At 41.1% G+C, this 16,644-nt stretch overlaps 1 protein-coding gene across 2 annotated transcripts in view; it reads right to left on the reverse strand.

Annotated features, from left to right (window-relative positions):
* The window catches only part of lsamp (limbic system associated membrane protein), a 678,342-nt gene that overhangs the window by 358,578 nt on the left and 303,120 nt on the right, over positions 1-16,644 (reverse strand). Inside the window, exon 1 of one of the 2 annotated variants that reach the window (XM_079674360.1) lies at positions 9,966-10,169. The exons of the other annotated variant lie outside the window; for it this stretch is intronic. Coding sequence (XP_079530486.1) covers positions 9,966-10,029 — 64 coding nt within the window. The 5' untranslated portion in view covers positions 10,030-10,169. Of the gene's footprint in view, positions 1-9,965; positions 10,170-16,644 lie in introns of those variants that run through there. 2 annotated transcript variants of the gene reach the window in all.

A 16,644-nucleotide genomic window follows, 5' to 3' on the forward strand; every position in this document is an offset into this window, starting at 1 on the left:
TAAAGATTCTCCTTTGAGATGTTGTATGTGCTTATCTGATTTCAATCAAGTTTGCCACAAAGTATTTACTGTATCATTCACTGAGCATAATACACTATTGACTGCAACATAGACAGTATGATATATTTCACCTCTCAGAAGACAGAGAGAAATTGATTTTGTACAGAAATCTTTCTTCTCACAAGTATAACAGCAAAATGTGTAAGTGTAACTCATCTCTGCTTGATTCATGGTTGCATTTCATGTGAAAACAACTTGTCATTGCTTTCTCATTTAGCACCTCTTTATAAAATCATGACACAGCAGATTTGCAGAGACGATGTGGCTCAATTCATAAACACTTATTTTCTCACATTTCATTACCTCAACACGGCAAATCACACATCACTGACATCAATGGGGAGGGAAATTACACCGGATAAACCTCTTGGACACTGACAGTTTTTTTTTATTAAAATGACATTGTGCCCTGATGGTAATGTCATTAATGTTGCTTTACAAGTAATACACATAGTGCTAAAACCAGAAACAAAGAATAAACCATAAATAAACCCAATGACTGTTTATGTTCAACCCATGGCAGGACATATTATACTGTAGTTTGCAAAACAATTGTGCTTTTGTCATGATGGGGTGTCATTCTTCAGTGGATAATGAGGAGAAACAGCTTTCCTGTAAATATGAAGCTCTAAGAAGCTAACTATAACTTCACTAACCTTTACTTTACACAGTAATATTCAGACTCCTTTAGTGACTGTCACTTCCATGTGATTCCAGGCAGACACATGATTTACCACAGGAAATAAGATGAAGTGAGAATCAATTATTAAATTGGAGCTATGCACTAATCTTTAGCAATTATGACTAAAGATGAATTAATTAAGAATACTGTCAATAGCAGCTAAGCAGCTATTACTGCAGATGTCATGCAAAGGCACACTGGTTATCATGGAGGGCACAGCCAATTTATTAAACATGAACATTACAAAGCTAAAACAGTCGTTACGCATGGCAGCACAAATTATAGAGCTCATGCAACTCAAATGAAATGGTTGGAAAATGTGTGTATTTAAAAAAAGGAACAAACAAGGCTCTTAGTGTGATACTGCAAAGCCACACAGTTTATAAAGAAGAGGTCATTTCTCTGAGGCTGCTGGTCCCAACTGAGCTGATGTGTGAATCGGATTTAAAGGTCTCCCATTATGCTTTCTTTAGGCATATATTATGGGTCTCAGATATGACATGTCTGTGATGAGTTTTGCTCAAAATACCAAACAGATCATGCATTTTAGACATCCCTTAGGCCAGGGATATTCAACTGGCGGCCCGCGGGCCAAATCCGGCCCGCGGGGAGCTTTCTCGTGGCCCCTGGAACGCACTCCATATTCCAATATTAAAAAAAAATTCTAATTACAGAATTTATTTTTATAATCATTTAAATAAATGTAAATATATGTTCGCTATTATGTTATCCGAATTAAATGAGTCCAAATTATTTCTCCTTCAATAGCTCTTAAAAGGCAATCTTGCATTGGACTGATCAGCGTGTAATTATCGCGATATCGTGTCAATCTCGTTACTCTCGTTACTGATCCAAAATGAGCGGAGAGAAACGGCGGAAAATTGACGGTGAAAACCGACACTTCAACCCCAAATGGACTGATGATTTTGTATTTATTTTACCATCGCACGCCAATCCTAGACCTTTATGTTTAATATGTCAAATAACTGTTTCAGTCTGCAAGGTTGCTAATGTGAGGCGCCACTATGAGACCAAGCATGCTGCTAACTTCAATGCTGCTTACCCGCCTGGTAGCACAGCTAGACGTGGTAAAATAGAAATACTTAAATCTTCTTACACTGCATCAACCACTATTCTTACAACTGCTTCTACAGCCCAGGAAAAGGCCACTGCTGCTTCCCTACGAGTGATGTTCGCTTTAGCCAAAAAGAGAAAGCCATTCACTGACGCTGAAGTTGTGAAGGAGTGTACTCTTGAGATGGTGGATGAACTTTTTGCAGGAGATAAAAACAAGGAGTATATAATGAACCGTTTGAAGCAAGTACCGCTCTCTGACATATCGGGAAGTCGAAGAGTAGAGGTACTGTTTGAGGACTGTTTTTCAGCATTAATTGCCGATCTCAAATCGACAGAGTACATGTCACTCGCTGTCGATGAATCGACCGATGCAACAGATACGGCACAGCTCTCGCTGTTTGTGAGGTACTTCGATGGTGACGTTTTTAAAGAGGAGTTGTTATGCCTTTTACCACTGACAACCAGCACTACAGGTGAAGTGATTTTCGCTGCAGTTTGGAGTTTTTTTGAAGAGAAAGGTTTGGATCTAGGTAAGATCAACCTTCTCGTTACCGATGGCTGCCCGTCCATGATTGGGAAAGAAAGGGGCTTTGCATCTCGCTTATGTGCAGAGCATCCCACAGTGAACACACTGCATTGCATCATACATCAATCAGTTCTGTGTGCGAAATTGTCAGGGGAGTTGAAAGAAACAATGGAGACTGTCGTAAAAATTGTGAATCATATTCGCTCGACGTCAGGTCTGCAGCACCGACTGTTCAAAATGCTGCTTCAAGAGCAGGAAGCCGCATACTCAGACCTATTGCAACATAACGATGTCCGCTGGTTGAGCCGAGGACGTATTTTCGAACGTTTCTTTGCACTGCGAAAGGAGGTGAGTGAATTCCTCTCAAGCCAGAAATCAAGCAAAGCTAAAGACCTACTTGCACGCATGCAAAAGCCGGATTTCATTGCACAGATTGCCTTTTTGTGCGACATCATGGGCCACCTAAACACACTCAACCTGCAGCTACAGGGGGGAGGGTCAAGTGTGGCTGAGATCATTGAGAAGGTTAGTGCGTTTCGGGTGAACCTGGACCTCTTTCTACCTGACGTAATGGGGAGGAAGATCCACTTCCCAACACTACGCAACGTCCCCGTGAGCAGCGCAGCAATGGCTGGAATGAAGGGACTTTTGAAAAGCTTGGCTGAAAACTTCACAGAGCGATTCAACGACTTCAAGATTCCAAAACAGGTTCTTTTATTTGTGCGCAATCCATTTGCGGTCGATGTTTCCGGGTCCTGTCCAGCCGAGGCGAAAGCCGTGATGCCCGGTATTGACGAGGCTGCATTCCAGCTGGAGTTGGTGCAAATTCAGAGCTCTGATGTGCTGAAAGCAAAATTCGGAGAAGAGGGACTGTGCGAGTTTTGGGCTCATTCTACTCATCAGTTTCATCACTGCCGGAGACTTGCTATCTACCTGTTAACCATGTTTGGATCTACTTACATATGCGAGTCCGGATTTTCGACAATGAACTTGATAAAGAATCAACATCGCAATCGACTCACGGATGAACATTTCAACCAGTGCATGCAGCTTGCTCTGACCTCGCACCGACCTGAATTCAGCAAACTGGCTATGGCTCGGAAATGCAACTTCTCACACTGATTTGTCAGGTAGCTTCTATTTTCATTTATTTTGTAATGATGGGACGCTGCCTATGCTTGCATCTTTGTTAATCTCTGACTTCTAGGCCTCCTCTGCCTCTTACTGATCGCATTTGCTATCCTAGGCCTAGCATTGTTTTCTGGGATGTGTTGCCACCCAGCATTTTGGTGTTATAATACACAAATCTATATGGATTCATTAGAATAAAGTAGCTGTGGTATGGGGGGGCGGGCGTGGTTTAGCGGCAGGTTGTAAAGCAGGGGGCGGAGCGGCTAATTGCCTGGGATTGACGTAGCTGTCAAGTGGATTAGAATGATAGGAATGCGGTGGTATTTAACCACGTGTGTTTTTGTTCTCTCAGTAGGAGACTGGCGGACAGACGGAAAGACGAACGTTACGCCAGGACGAGAATCCAGACCCCTGCCAGTTATCATTTGCCCGTTGAGGGATTGTTCTGTTTTAGCCACCTCGGGAACCTTGTGTGAAATAAATATCCGTTTACCCGACTGCGTCTCGCTCTCCCTCCTTATATTCCGCAGCAGACCACAAATCTGCCACAGTAGCCTACATTACTATTTCGGTTGCCTATTTTACTACTACTACAATAATAATAACAATATCAATAATAATAATAATGATAATTTATTATTGCATGGTTGGTTGTACAATAACAATGGCATTTGTTCATTTTCATTGTCAGTCTTGTGGCCCTCGCCTTCAAGACATTTTACAATTGTGGCCCCCTTCCTAATCTAGTTGAATACCCCGGCCTTAGGCCTTCATACTTTTTCCAATGGACAGGATTTATAATCTAAATGCATTCCACAGGACTGTGTAGATTCATCAGAAGTGTATATCCTATAATGCCTTTCAACACCACATAAAACTGTACAATGTCAGTCTGCATTTATGAGGAGAAGTATACTTTGTTTAACATATGTAACATTGTTTATATGCCGGAGTTCTTATACTGTACCATGTTTTAGTCGGATAAAACTGACAAGTGGGGGCAGAGGACATTGACCCAGAGTAAAGTTCAGCTATGACTGACTGACAGGAAGCTCAGTTCCCCTTTGCAGGAAGACACAAGAGCAATTAGTGGCAAGTAGAGTGACTTCAGATCACACTGAAAAGAATGACATTACATGGTCAAATAAATATAGTAACAGCTGACAATACAAGGTCTTTATTTTATTTCATTGTCAAGTGATATAATTTATTTGAATTGTGAGTATGTGCAGTATATCCAAGGGAGAGGTTGCTTCATAAAAGTGTATGTACGATTTACAAACACATTGATTGATAGTAACATCAAACACATGCATCTACACACTTTGACTCCCACACAGTGCAACAAAACTCTCTGTATGCGCTGCCTGCAGTAAGAGAGCCCATTGAGATAACTAAGCAGACTTAATGAGTAAACGCACAACTTGTCCCCTCAGTCCGTATTTAATATTGTATGTACATGACAGAGTGTTGATGTGTGTGCCAACACATTAAATACTACATAATGTAACTGAAATGTAACAGTTTGTTGCAGAGAAATAAAGTATGAGTGAATTTGGAGAAGACACACACACACTCAACACAAGTCTGACTTTTCCCTTACACAAATATATCTACAGGGAAATACTAAACATAAACTGTGAAAACCATTGAAACAGCAACATTAAACAGTGTTCAGAAATCCTACCAAGCTCACCTTAGGAAGAAATGTTTCTCAACTAATAGTTATAACATTGAAAAGGATGACTTTAAATTCACAGGAGTATGATTCATTGGTTTGATCGAAGTGTTGGTAATCTTCAGAAGCTATCAAGAGTATAGTACAGGGGTACTCAAACTTTTTTGTTAAAGGTCCACTTGTGAATTTTATACAAGGTCAATGGTCCGGATCAATGCCAGTAAAGTCCCGGTGCGTCGGGGAACTCACGCAGCGTCGGAAAATAAAAACCTCTCTCTTTTTCTCTGTACCCAAATCTTTTAAAAACGGGTGTACAATGAGCGGATACAGATTTGCCGCCGATCTGACGTCAAATCGGCGGCGGACCCACAGAGAGTTGCTATCAGAAACAATGCCTGACGTGTTTTGGACGTAATCTCGTCTTTGTTTACATTAGCAAGCCTCGCTAACACTCAGAGCTAACCTGTAGCCTACTGTGTAGAGCACATGTATTTAAAAAGCAGGAAATAAAAAAAGGAACTCACCTTGTAATAAACCCGCAAGAGAAAAAGCATTTGAGCTCCATACTGTTTCAGAGATAATCTTTGATGTGGTTTAGAACAGGATGGTGTTTTATCACGGCAGAATGTAACTTTATCTCCGGTAGAATTCTGATCAGGCATTAGCTCTGCCTCCTCTTTTTTATTTTTTCAAGCTAAGGACCCAAAATCCACGTTTATCTTACAGATAAATGGCTACAATGGGGGATCTGTTTGGTATTTTAAGCAAAAGACTTCACAGACAGGTTTTGTATAGGTATGGCCCTACAATATATGTTTCCAATATAGCATAATAGGTCCTCTTTAATTTATATCAGAATCAAAACATTTAAAAACAAAAATTATAATGGGACACAGGGTTCGGTCCGGATTGATTTGCAGTTCGGTCCGGAGTTTGAGAAGCCCTGGTATAGTAGATTCAACAAAGTATCCAAACAATAAAAGAAGAAGCAATGTTGCCAAGTCTTTTTCCAATGAGAGTATAGCAGCACTAACTCTAGGTACTAAATCTAAATTGGATCTGAGATTACAAAGACTAGATTTAAGTTTCAATCTATTCCTATTTTGATGAACTATTAAAATCGATGTGTACGTGTGTCGACGAATCTGTCTGTTCCTCAGCATGGAGGCTGCTGTTCGATCAGACAGGCATCATTGAGCTGCTTGACAGCATCAATCTGGGCTGATGGAACCCGCATAGTGGATACAAGAGGGCTAAAAAGTACATTGTTTAACTTAAAGAGCAACTTGCAGATTTGTTTTTACTACATTTATGCTTAACCTTGCCTGAAAATTACAATTAAAAAAGTAAATGCAGGATTTGATATGTTTTACAAGACATAAGGGCAGGAATTCAGAGGGAAAGAAGCCGTTTTGAGCTCTGCTACTAAAAACTACTAAAATACTTTTTAACGTCAAACGCGTCATATTACGTCTCATGGGGGAACAACTTTCTCGGACTCGTTCTCTGCCCAATCCGCGGTAGTAGTTTGTAGTTGGTTTGAGCGGTTGTGATTTAGTGAGCTGGTATCTTTTCGGTAATTTTACATTGCATTTCACAATTTTTAATCATGGTGAGCTTGTGTTTGTGCAGATATTTTTTATTGTGATTCATGTTTATTCATACATTAGACCGGCCGCTCTCCCCCATGTTACATCACACACGGGAGGTCACGTGCAGAGGCTTTTTTTATGCGGAAGTAAAAATGTCTTACAAAAACGACGCCAGATGTCACTGTCGTGTATATTTCTGTATATTGTGTATATTTCTGTATATTTTTTAGAAAATCTAGTGTATTCATCATTTTCCTACACATTTATTCACTGGTGTGTCTAACCTGCAAGTTGCTCTTTAAGCACACACACAACATAGACTAGGCATGCTCATACACATGCACAAATACAAACTTTCAATCCTTTCAATCCTCCACTGACAAACAGCCTGACTCAACCATGTGTTCCTTCCTCCTCTCCTCCTCAGAGTACACCATTAGCTGTCTCTGGTAGTTCTGCTGATGTATTGGTAGACATCCGACTCTGTTTTCCACAGAGACTGAAATATAGTTCTGTGTGTCAGTTCTAGTGGAGCTCCTCTGACTCTGGACTGACTCTGATCCACTGGCCATTTGCTGTCTGGCTGAATTTGCAGCAATTTTCACACGAGCCTTTTTACAATCATGTACATATTTATATGAATTACTCTAAACGTAATGCCACAGCTCCATCATTGACTGATAGACATCATTGAATGAGCAGACCCCCAGTTATTACCGGGCCATGTATTAAATAACAGATGCACAGACTGGAAATACATTGATGGCTTAAGACCCCAGGACTCTTTTGTGACATGTAAATCCATTAATAAGCCAAATAATAGACAGGGTCTTCATCCCAAGAAATGAATTGAAACGTGAATCCATCAGCGTGAGAGTATCAGAGGTGTTTTCTTCAACATGATTGCCTGTTTGAATGAAGGATTAATAGAAAAGATGTGTGGATGTATTTAATGGATGGACACTAAAACCAAGCAAAAAGCTTTAATCCTGTAATCCTGCGATACAGTCTCATATTTATTGGATATTTGCGGACACAAGCAAACAACGTATTACAAACCAACAGTTAATCCAAAAACCAGCTAGAGAGACAGAGCGCTCAGCTTTGAAAACGGATGAAGTTTTCTGAATGTTTATAATCATCAGATATTCCCAATCTATCAAGACTGAATCACCAAAACATGACAAAATCAGTGAAGCACATTGTGACCGAATGTCACCAACATCGCTCCTCAATTTTTCCCATTGCATATTCATGCCGATCAAACTCATGTAAGAAAGTGCATGAATTACAATGAAGTAGCAGACATCCACTTACATTTATCTTCATAAAAGGTAAGACATGCTTTTTTTCCACTTTGGCAGAGCTGGCCTTGTTTGAGGGAGTTGGCAGGTGGAACAGTATGATTGAAACTGTTAAAAGATAGGTGCTTGGTTTTACAAAAAGAAGTAGCTGAACTAATTATAAACTTTAACAGGAAGGCAAACTCAGTAAGTCTGACAAATTATATAAGTGCTTTTTTTCTCATCTGTAATTCTCTCCTTCTCATTGGATCAACTGAAGTGTGAGCAGACGACATTTTCAAAGAAGCTCTGCAGTGAGAGGGACACCACTGCTCCCCTCAGAGGAAACAATGTATCAGCCACAGCTTAATGATTTTACTGTCACTCATCTGCAGGCAGCTACTGTATGGGGAAATGATTCCAGTGGAGATAGAAAGAAAGAAAAAAGAACGCTTAATATCTCAAGAGTCATTCATTGAGGTAGGATTGGTGGTAAGAAAGTGATAAGAGTCTACAGGGAAGTGGGATACGGACATTTACTGTATGTGTGAACTAATGAGAGGAAAGTTAGAGAGTGTAAATACTGTAACAACTCACAGTGGAAGGGTTTATAGTGAGGGGAATGGGAACAATAGATATTTCATCCAGTGTTGTGTTCCATCTCTTAGCATGTATGGATAATGTATTGTACTGAGTGAGAAAGTTACTTTGACCACAAAACAAAATGATATCAAAATGTGCTTCTAATATTTAAAAACGGACAACGTCAACATGTACGGCCACACAAGCAAACTCAGTACCCAAAAGAGGCGACATCACTTATCAAATGATCACAGTGATTTCATGTCACCTGTATCTAGATAGATGGAGGAACTTTGTGGTTCCCAAGGAGATCAAGACCTGATAGTGTTTTCTCACTAAACTGATTTCATCATGAAGTTAACTTGAGTATAGCTCATGGATCAATGTGTTGTTTCTTCCACTACTTCATTGCCAAATCATTAATTTTATATTTGCTGTACTTGAAGATCATTACTTGCTGCTGACATTTAATTACAAAAGTACACAGAGAGAAGACTTATGCTTCTCATCCCTATGTCGTCGTTCTGCTATCTTCCCTGTTGCAAGCAGGGAAGATAGCAGAACGATATCTTCACTGCTTGCAATGTGTGGTTTGCCACCACAGCTTGACACACACACACACACACACACACACACACACACACACACACACACACACACACACACACACACACACACACACACACACACACACACACACACACACACACACACACACACACACACACACACACACACACACACACACACACACACACACACACACACACACACACGTCAAGACTGACAAATCCACTCAACGATCCATACATCAGGGATCAAAGTGAAAAAGTAAGATATGTGTAGATAGTAACCTGAGCTTTGAACCAATATTAGGATACTGATTCCCTTTTTGGAAAATGAAGAGAAAGAAAACATGTTCTTATCACATGTGCCTCTAAACTGCACGCACATTACTTTCATCAGAGAGGGCAGCATACTAATGATCACCCCAGCAGTGGAGTTGGCAGCCTCCACCTGTGTGTGCACTTCTCTGCTGCTGTGCTGAGAAGAGACTCTCTCCTGAAGCTGTCAGCTGTACCATCAGACTGTTTTCAGCTACTCTCTTCTCTGTGTCACATTCTGCTACTGTACATGAACACAGCTGTCAGCTCAGGTCACAGGCTTAATCACGAGGACTTCCCCCCCTCCTGTCAGGTGTTTTCATGAAGGGAAGTCACTTCATATACCTCAACAACTCGAGTCAGCGGCGGACAGTCACACGAACAATAAACATCCACGGCAATTTCCCTCTCAACTCCGGTGTTTTCTAGTGGAATTTATGAAATGAAAAAATAATGAAGAGATCCCTTGCCTTGAAATCCAAAGAGGAAAGCGATGCCGGGGATCCAAACGGTGTGTATCCAGAAGTAAAGCATGATTCCTCCAGGTGCAAAAGTTCCGCGCTCTGCCCGACTAAACTGCGTATCCAGCGGGTAATTTCCAGAAGAGGAAGCGCTGCGGATGAATCCGAGCGGTGGAAGAAATCAAAGCAGTGTGAACGCTGCTGAAGAACTCACGAGCTGGAGACTGTGTCCCTGCTGCTTCTGCTGCTTAACACGGAGAGTAGCGACCCCTACCGACTCACTCACACACAGAAAGTGTGTGTGTCCTCTCTTTGTGGTCAGTGTGTTTCCACTGAAGCAGCTCTTCATGGTTCAGCACGGACAGCAAATCTGAACAAATCCGAAACATTTCATTCAGCCCCACAACCATGATTTCTCACATCGATGCTCTCACCCTTCCTGCCTTTCACTGCGATTACTGCTGCACAGGAAGGCCAGTGTAGAAGAGGGGAACGGAAGTTAACAAGCAACACGTGTTTGCTGGCCAACAATTACACAACTCACAAAATAGAACAACATCACATCTACAAATACATATTCGTTATTTAACCATTATAAATGTACTAACATATGTTGTTAAGGATATTTAACTTTGTCATATATATTTATTTCAAACTTAAAACATTAAAAGCAGAAAACAGTCACACTACATTTAGGCTAAGTCAAACTGCAAAATGAATCAGTGAGGTGGATTACATAATAATAATAGTAATAATAATAATAATAATACATTTGATTTCTATAGCAAACCGGCTGAGGTGGATCTGAGGGACCGGGGTGGTTGGTAGAGGATGAGGAGGTCAGTGAGGTAGGGGGGGGCAGATGGAGGGATTTGAAAGTGAGGACCAGGAGTTTGTAATGGATGCGGTGTGAAACAGGGAGCCAGTGGAGTTCTTTGAGGACCGGCGTGATGTGATGTCATGATTTGGTGTGGGTGAGGAGTCTGGCGGCTGCATTCTGGACACGCTGGAGTCTATTGAGGGATCTAGTGTTGATGCCATAGAGGAGTGAGTTGCAGTAGTCAAGGCGGGAGGAGATGAAGGCGTAAATTAGTCGCTCAGCTGCGGGGCGGGTGAGAGAGGGACGGAGTTTGGCAATATTGCGGCGGTGGAAAAATGAGGTTTTTACAACTTGACGGATGTGGGGCTCGAGGGAGAGGGTGGGGTCAAATATAACGCCATGGTTGCGTGCCTGGGTGGAGGGGGAAACAGGGGTGCCATCAATGGTGACTGTCAGGTTGGGGGTTGTGCTGAGGGTGGATTTGGAGCCGATGAGGAGGAGTTCAGTTTTATTGCTGTTGAGTTTGAGGAAGTTGTCCATCCAGGATTTTATTGCTGTCAGACAGGATTCGATGTGGGTGAGGGGGGGGGTTGTGGGGGGATTTGGTGCTGAGGTAAATCTGTGCGTCGTCAGCATAACAGTGAAAGTCCAGGTTGTATTGGCGGAGAATCTGACCAAGGGGGAGGATGTAGATGATGAAGAGAAGGGGGCCGAGTACTGAACCTTGGGGAACACCTTGGGTGACTGAAGCTGTGGCAGAGGAGTGGTTGTTGAGGGAGATGAAGTGGGATCTGTCGGAGAGGTACTGGAGCCACCTGAGTGCAGTACCTTCGATACCGATATCCTGGAGTCGGGTAAGCACGATGGTGTGGCTCACGGTATCATGTAAATGTAACATGTACATTTGTTCTGCATACACACTAACAAGACTGCAATAAACACCGTAGGACCATATCATAGTACTAATACATCACGATCCATTAAGATAAAGACTGACATGTAAGCAGAATGCTGTTTTAATGATGCAACAATATGCATAAATATGCAAAGCTTCCCACATATGACTGTAATGAGTAATTAATTATGCATTGCCAGGTGGTAGAAAATGATTTCACATTACCTAGATTCAATAATATCTTCGCAAAATGCTAGAATAATACAAATGTTGACATGTAGGCCATATGATAAGAACGAAAAATGTCCCAGTTTTTTTCTCCGGTTCTGACAACGTCTCTGGTCTGAAGCTGCTTACATCTAACTGTCTTGATATATATTTTGTCATCATTTATTTGCAGCTTGAAATGTTTCTGTTCTCCAGTAAACATTTGGATATGTGAAAGACTCAATATATTGAAGGAGAAGGGGGGTCTGATATACTGTGAGGAAATATATGAGATCATTCAGAGGAAAAAATATGTAATAATATGGGAGTGGCATGAAGCCAAGAGAGATATTCACATGAAGCATGCTGGGAATGCGTGCATTACTCTTATGAAAATACATACCACAGACAAAAAGAGGCAGGCAGTAAATAGTGTTGGGGTAAAGACGAAGCAAAAAGAAGAAAATATGTACGTTGACGGTACCTCTAATGAATATTTCAAGCACGTTTGACCTCTGACTAGAACCCACCATTACCAAGGTGTGGTTGGGTTTAATCAGCATTTATATGTGTTGAATTTGTAACCAAACCCAACTGTGATGTCACCATGTCCAGGAGTCCACCTGCAGCATGGTGAGAGGAGAAGCCACTGGAGGTCAGCAAAGGGAAGATTGTTGAGGTACACGAGAGTCAGCACCATGGACAGAGACAGAGCACCAGCAGAGCACAACGCTTGTTCACACTTCACATTTCCCAAGAAAAAAGGAGTACATTTGCTGGATTAAAAGGTCAGGAGGTTGCCAAAGTCAGAATGATTTATCCTCAAACAAAACAAAATTAACAAATCCAGTTGTCAGATACCTGAACACTGACTAATGTGTTCTTTACATCAGAGCCGAGGTCACTCCAGTTACTGTAAGATTTAATAGAAAGTGAAAGTGTGCTGCTTGACTTTCCATCCAGCTAGCATCAGGATACAGCTCAGCAAAGATCTGTATTGATTTTGTAAATTTGACACCAAATTAACACTGCACTCTCTCCTTTGATCTCAAGAAGTGGATAATTTACCGTAAAGTTGCAGACACTCAGTGATACTCTTACCTTGATGCTAATAACTTTTGGAGATCTAGTGTCCTCTGCTGTTGGTCTGCCCTGAATAAATAGCTTCTTTGTCTATTCCTGGTGACTCCATCCAAATGGTTTCCATCAGACCAGACCCCCAGCTGATTACTGTGACTCTGTGGAGAGCATTGATTTATGACTCTTTTGCTCTGATCTATTGTTGCTGCAACACTGAAGCTCTTAGCTGGCTTGCCATTGTGTGAATTCTTCCCTAAAGACTTTGGTTGGATAACAGTTTTCCTCTGGCAAAATGTCTGTTGAGCAGAGCATCGCTTTCTGGTTCACATCCAGCTGAAAGTCGGTTGGTCTCTTTTTCGGTTCTTCATACCCCAGAGAGAAATGTATACCGTGCTAACAGTAGTAGTCCTGAATATCCAGGCAGAGGTGCTGTGTTTTCATACAAAGACAGTTTTGAACATACAATTGTAACAAACTGCTGCAATGAATCCTAGTTATCTTAGTCGATCAAAGCAGACATTAGGGCAGTGATCAGGACACGACTCAAGGAGACGTGAAGCTTTGTCCTAGTTAAAAGGTCAGTCTGTGTAGTTCTGTCTGTAAAATCTGGTGTTGAAGAGATGGAGAGCTGATGCTCCGAATACTGACACAAAACACAACTTCATCCCTTTGACTCTGATAGAAGGCAGGCTGGGACAGAGGAGAGCTCTGGATCAGATGTAGGAGGACATGAACATATACTGTATAAGGTGACAGAACCATCCCTTTGGTTTAGAGGTAGTTACAAACATGTAGGAACACAACTACAGTGTGATTTTTAGAGGACATGCCATGGTTTCATTAACAGAAATTCAGCACAGAGAAACCAACTCACTTCAGTTCTAACTTCTCAACTAGTATTGCATTTGTCTGTCTCTCTCTCCATTGTTGAATTTCCACTCTTATACTCTGAGCACTCCCTGCACTTCTGTGCTCTTGCAAGCTGGGTCACACAGTGCTGTGGGAGTGCAGTCTAACCTCACAGAGCTCCCCGCCTCACCGGATGTCATTGTGCAGAGTAGCCTACAGGAACCAGTTCACACTCAGAGCAGATCTGCCCTGCTGCCAGCAACCAGACCGGAGAACTACATGTTCATATTCAGGGCTACGGATATTCACCAACTAGGGGTGCAACAACTAATCGACTTAATCGATTAAAATCGATTACCAAATTAGTTGCCAACTAATTCAGTCGTCGATTCATTGCTGACGTCATCACGTGTGTTTTACGCGCCGTTAAGCCCCAACGTTATTGGTCTTTTTATCGGTACTGGAGACATTTAAAAAATATATGTCATGTATTTTTGCTAAAAAAAACATTATATCGCAGTCTTTGTGTCGCCAACTCGTTTCTAATATGCAAAAAGACAAACAAATGCATCTATGATGTATTTTCGATCAGACGAGATCTCTCTCCCCCCGTCTGTGTGTGAGGGGGCGGGGCAGTTTACACACACGCAGCTGCTACCTGCAGTAACACACTGCGGAGATGGCGGAGAGAACGCGCTCCGAGGTGTGGTTAAACTTTACCCGTCTCGATGTGGGCAATGCTCGTTGCCAAAAGCGCAATAAGAGTTTAGCATGTAAGGGCGGTAACACGAGCAATTTGTCTAAACATTTAGCAAAAGTGCACCACATTCAGATGGAGGAATGCACCGGCTGTCTTTCTAGTAGCTCTGTAGCCATCCACGAGTAACGTTTCCACGTCAGGTATTATGTATGCTAGCAGCAACACACAGAGTTAACTCATTATTCAAACATGGGTTAATGATTAGAGGTAACTGAGTTATTTATTTTGTTAAAGTTTCAGCTACACTGTTTACAGTTCTGTTATCACATTATTTAATACGATTTGTTAAAACATTGTTGTTTCTTTTAATGTGAAATATTATTTATTTAATTTAAATAAAAAGCAATGCTAATTTTGTTCAAAATGTGTTTAGTTAATTTAATAATATATGTATTTTTGAATCAAGTATTCATCTTTATTGTCTTCATTGTTAGTTTCCACATGCCTAAAACAACCTCAAGCTAAATCTAAAAGTTGATGGCTAAATAAGAGCGTTTGAGAAATTGTGCAAGGCATACAGTAATAGTCCGATTAGTCGATTAATCGTTTCATTAATCGATAGATTAATCGATTATCAAATTAGTCGTTTGTTGCAGCCCTATCACCAACTCAGCAAGACCACTCACTAGATAAGAACAGCTTATGTTATACTGAATTATTATTGATGGGCAGAGAGGGAGATAGATAGCAGTGACGACAACATGACAGTTCTAAGTGTCTCATTAATGTAAAAGCTTACCTAATTTAATTAGTTTCAATGGAGGTTGAGCATTAGCGGGAGAACATAGGGATTAAAACCATTACATTAAATGTATTCTAAAGTAGAATATATAACCAACAGATCATAATATGTGGAGAAAGGCACTGTTTGTTTCAGTGTTCATTTCTTTCCTTGATATATCTCCTTTTCATTCATTTGCAGGATAACTCCTGCATAGCATAGTGTCTGTTATGCTGTCACATTGCCTAAGCAACACTGTTCTTCAGCTGGCTAAAAGTTAAAATGAGAATGCTCAAAGAAGACATTCAATTATATATTCTGGTTCCTGGACGTTTTTGGTTGAAAAGAGGCTCAGAAGTGTATTTCTCTTTAACAGTGCCACTGTCACGGAGCAAACACGTAGTTCTCTCAAAAGTCCAAGCAGCTCCAGTGTTTCAGCCTGAGGGTAATTTAGTTTTTCTCAGTGTTCTTTTCTTGAATGCCACCTTTTCTTTCACTCATGCATACACATTCGGATTCTGATGGTTGATAAGCTTTATAATCCTTACTGTTCTTTGTAGAAAGCTGAAAATGGAAATGCTCAAAAGGTATTTTCAGGACTAAGTTTAGTTTCTCTGGTTTTTTCTCAAAACTTTTTGGTTGAATAGGGGCTCAGGTTTTCTTTTCTATGTGACATTGCCACTGGCACTGAGCAAACACATGTAGCTCTCCCAAAGCCTGAGGGTTACTGTTTAAAATATGACCAGCTCTTAGCTACTGCAGTATGACAAAGCACTCCCCCACCTGTCAGCTACGACACAAGGTTATCACTGATGGTAACACAGGCATCAGCTGGGTTGGTAGGTGAACTGGGACTGCTTAAAACTAATCCAAACAACAAAGAACAATGAGGTCTTAACACTGAAACACCTGGTGCATATCAGATGTACAGTCCCTAAAAACTAGTGGGAATGCTTTATGCTGAAAAGCTGACTCTAAACTGCTATGCTGAAATGTAATGTGTAAGAAGAAAGTGAAGAATTTAGATTGAAATGATACATGAACACTGGGGGCTTGAATGTGTGATGAGAGAAGAAAGGAAAGTAAAAAGGATAGGAAAAGCAGCAGAATATTTGAACTGCAAACTTTTGAACTAACTTGATCACGAATGATCTGTTGCCATGCCAACGGCATTTGATGACATCCCATAAAACACTTAGATGTGTTGATGGCTGCATCGTTACCAAACCTGTGAAGTGTTGGGCCGTTTGGAGTATTTTCACTGAAGTTACGAGAAAACCGTGTTTCATGGCAAGCATTGTGTTTCCATGGAAACGGCATTTGAAGAAATCTCAAAACTGTCCCGTAGATGTCTTC

This window comes from Notothenia rossii (assembly GCF_949606895.1).
Source record: "Notothenia rossii genome assembly, chromosome: 4".
Classification (NCBI taxonomy): domain Eukaryota; kingdom Metazoa; phylum Chordata; class Actinopteri; order Perciformes; family Nototheniidae; genus Notothenia; species Notothenia rossii.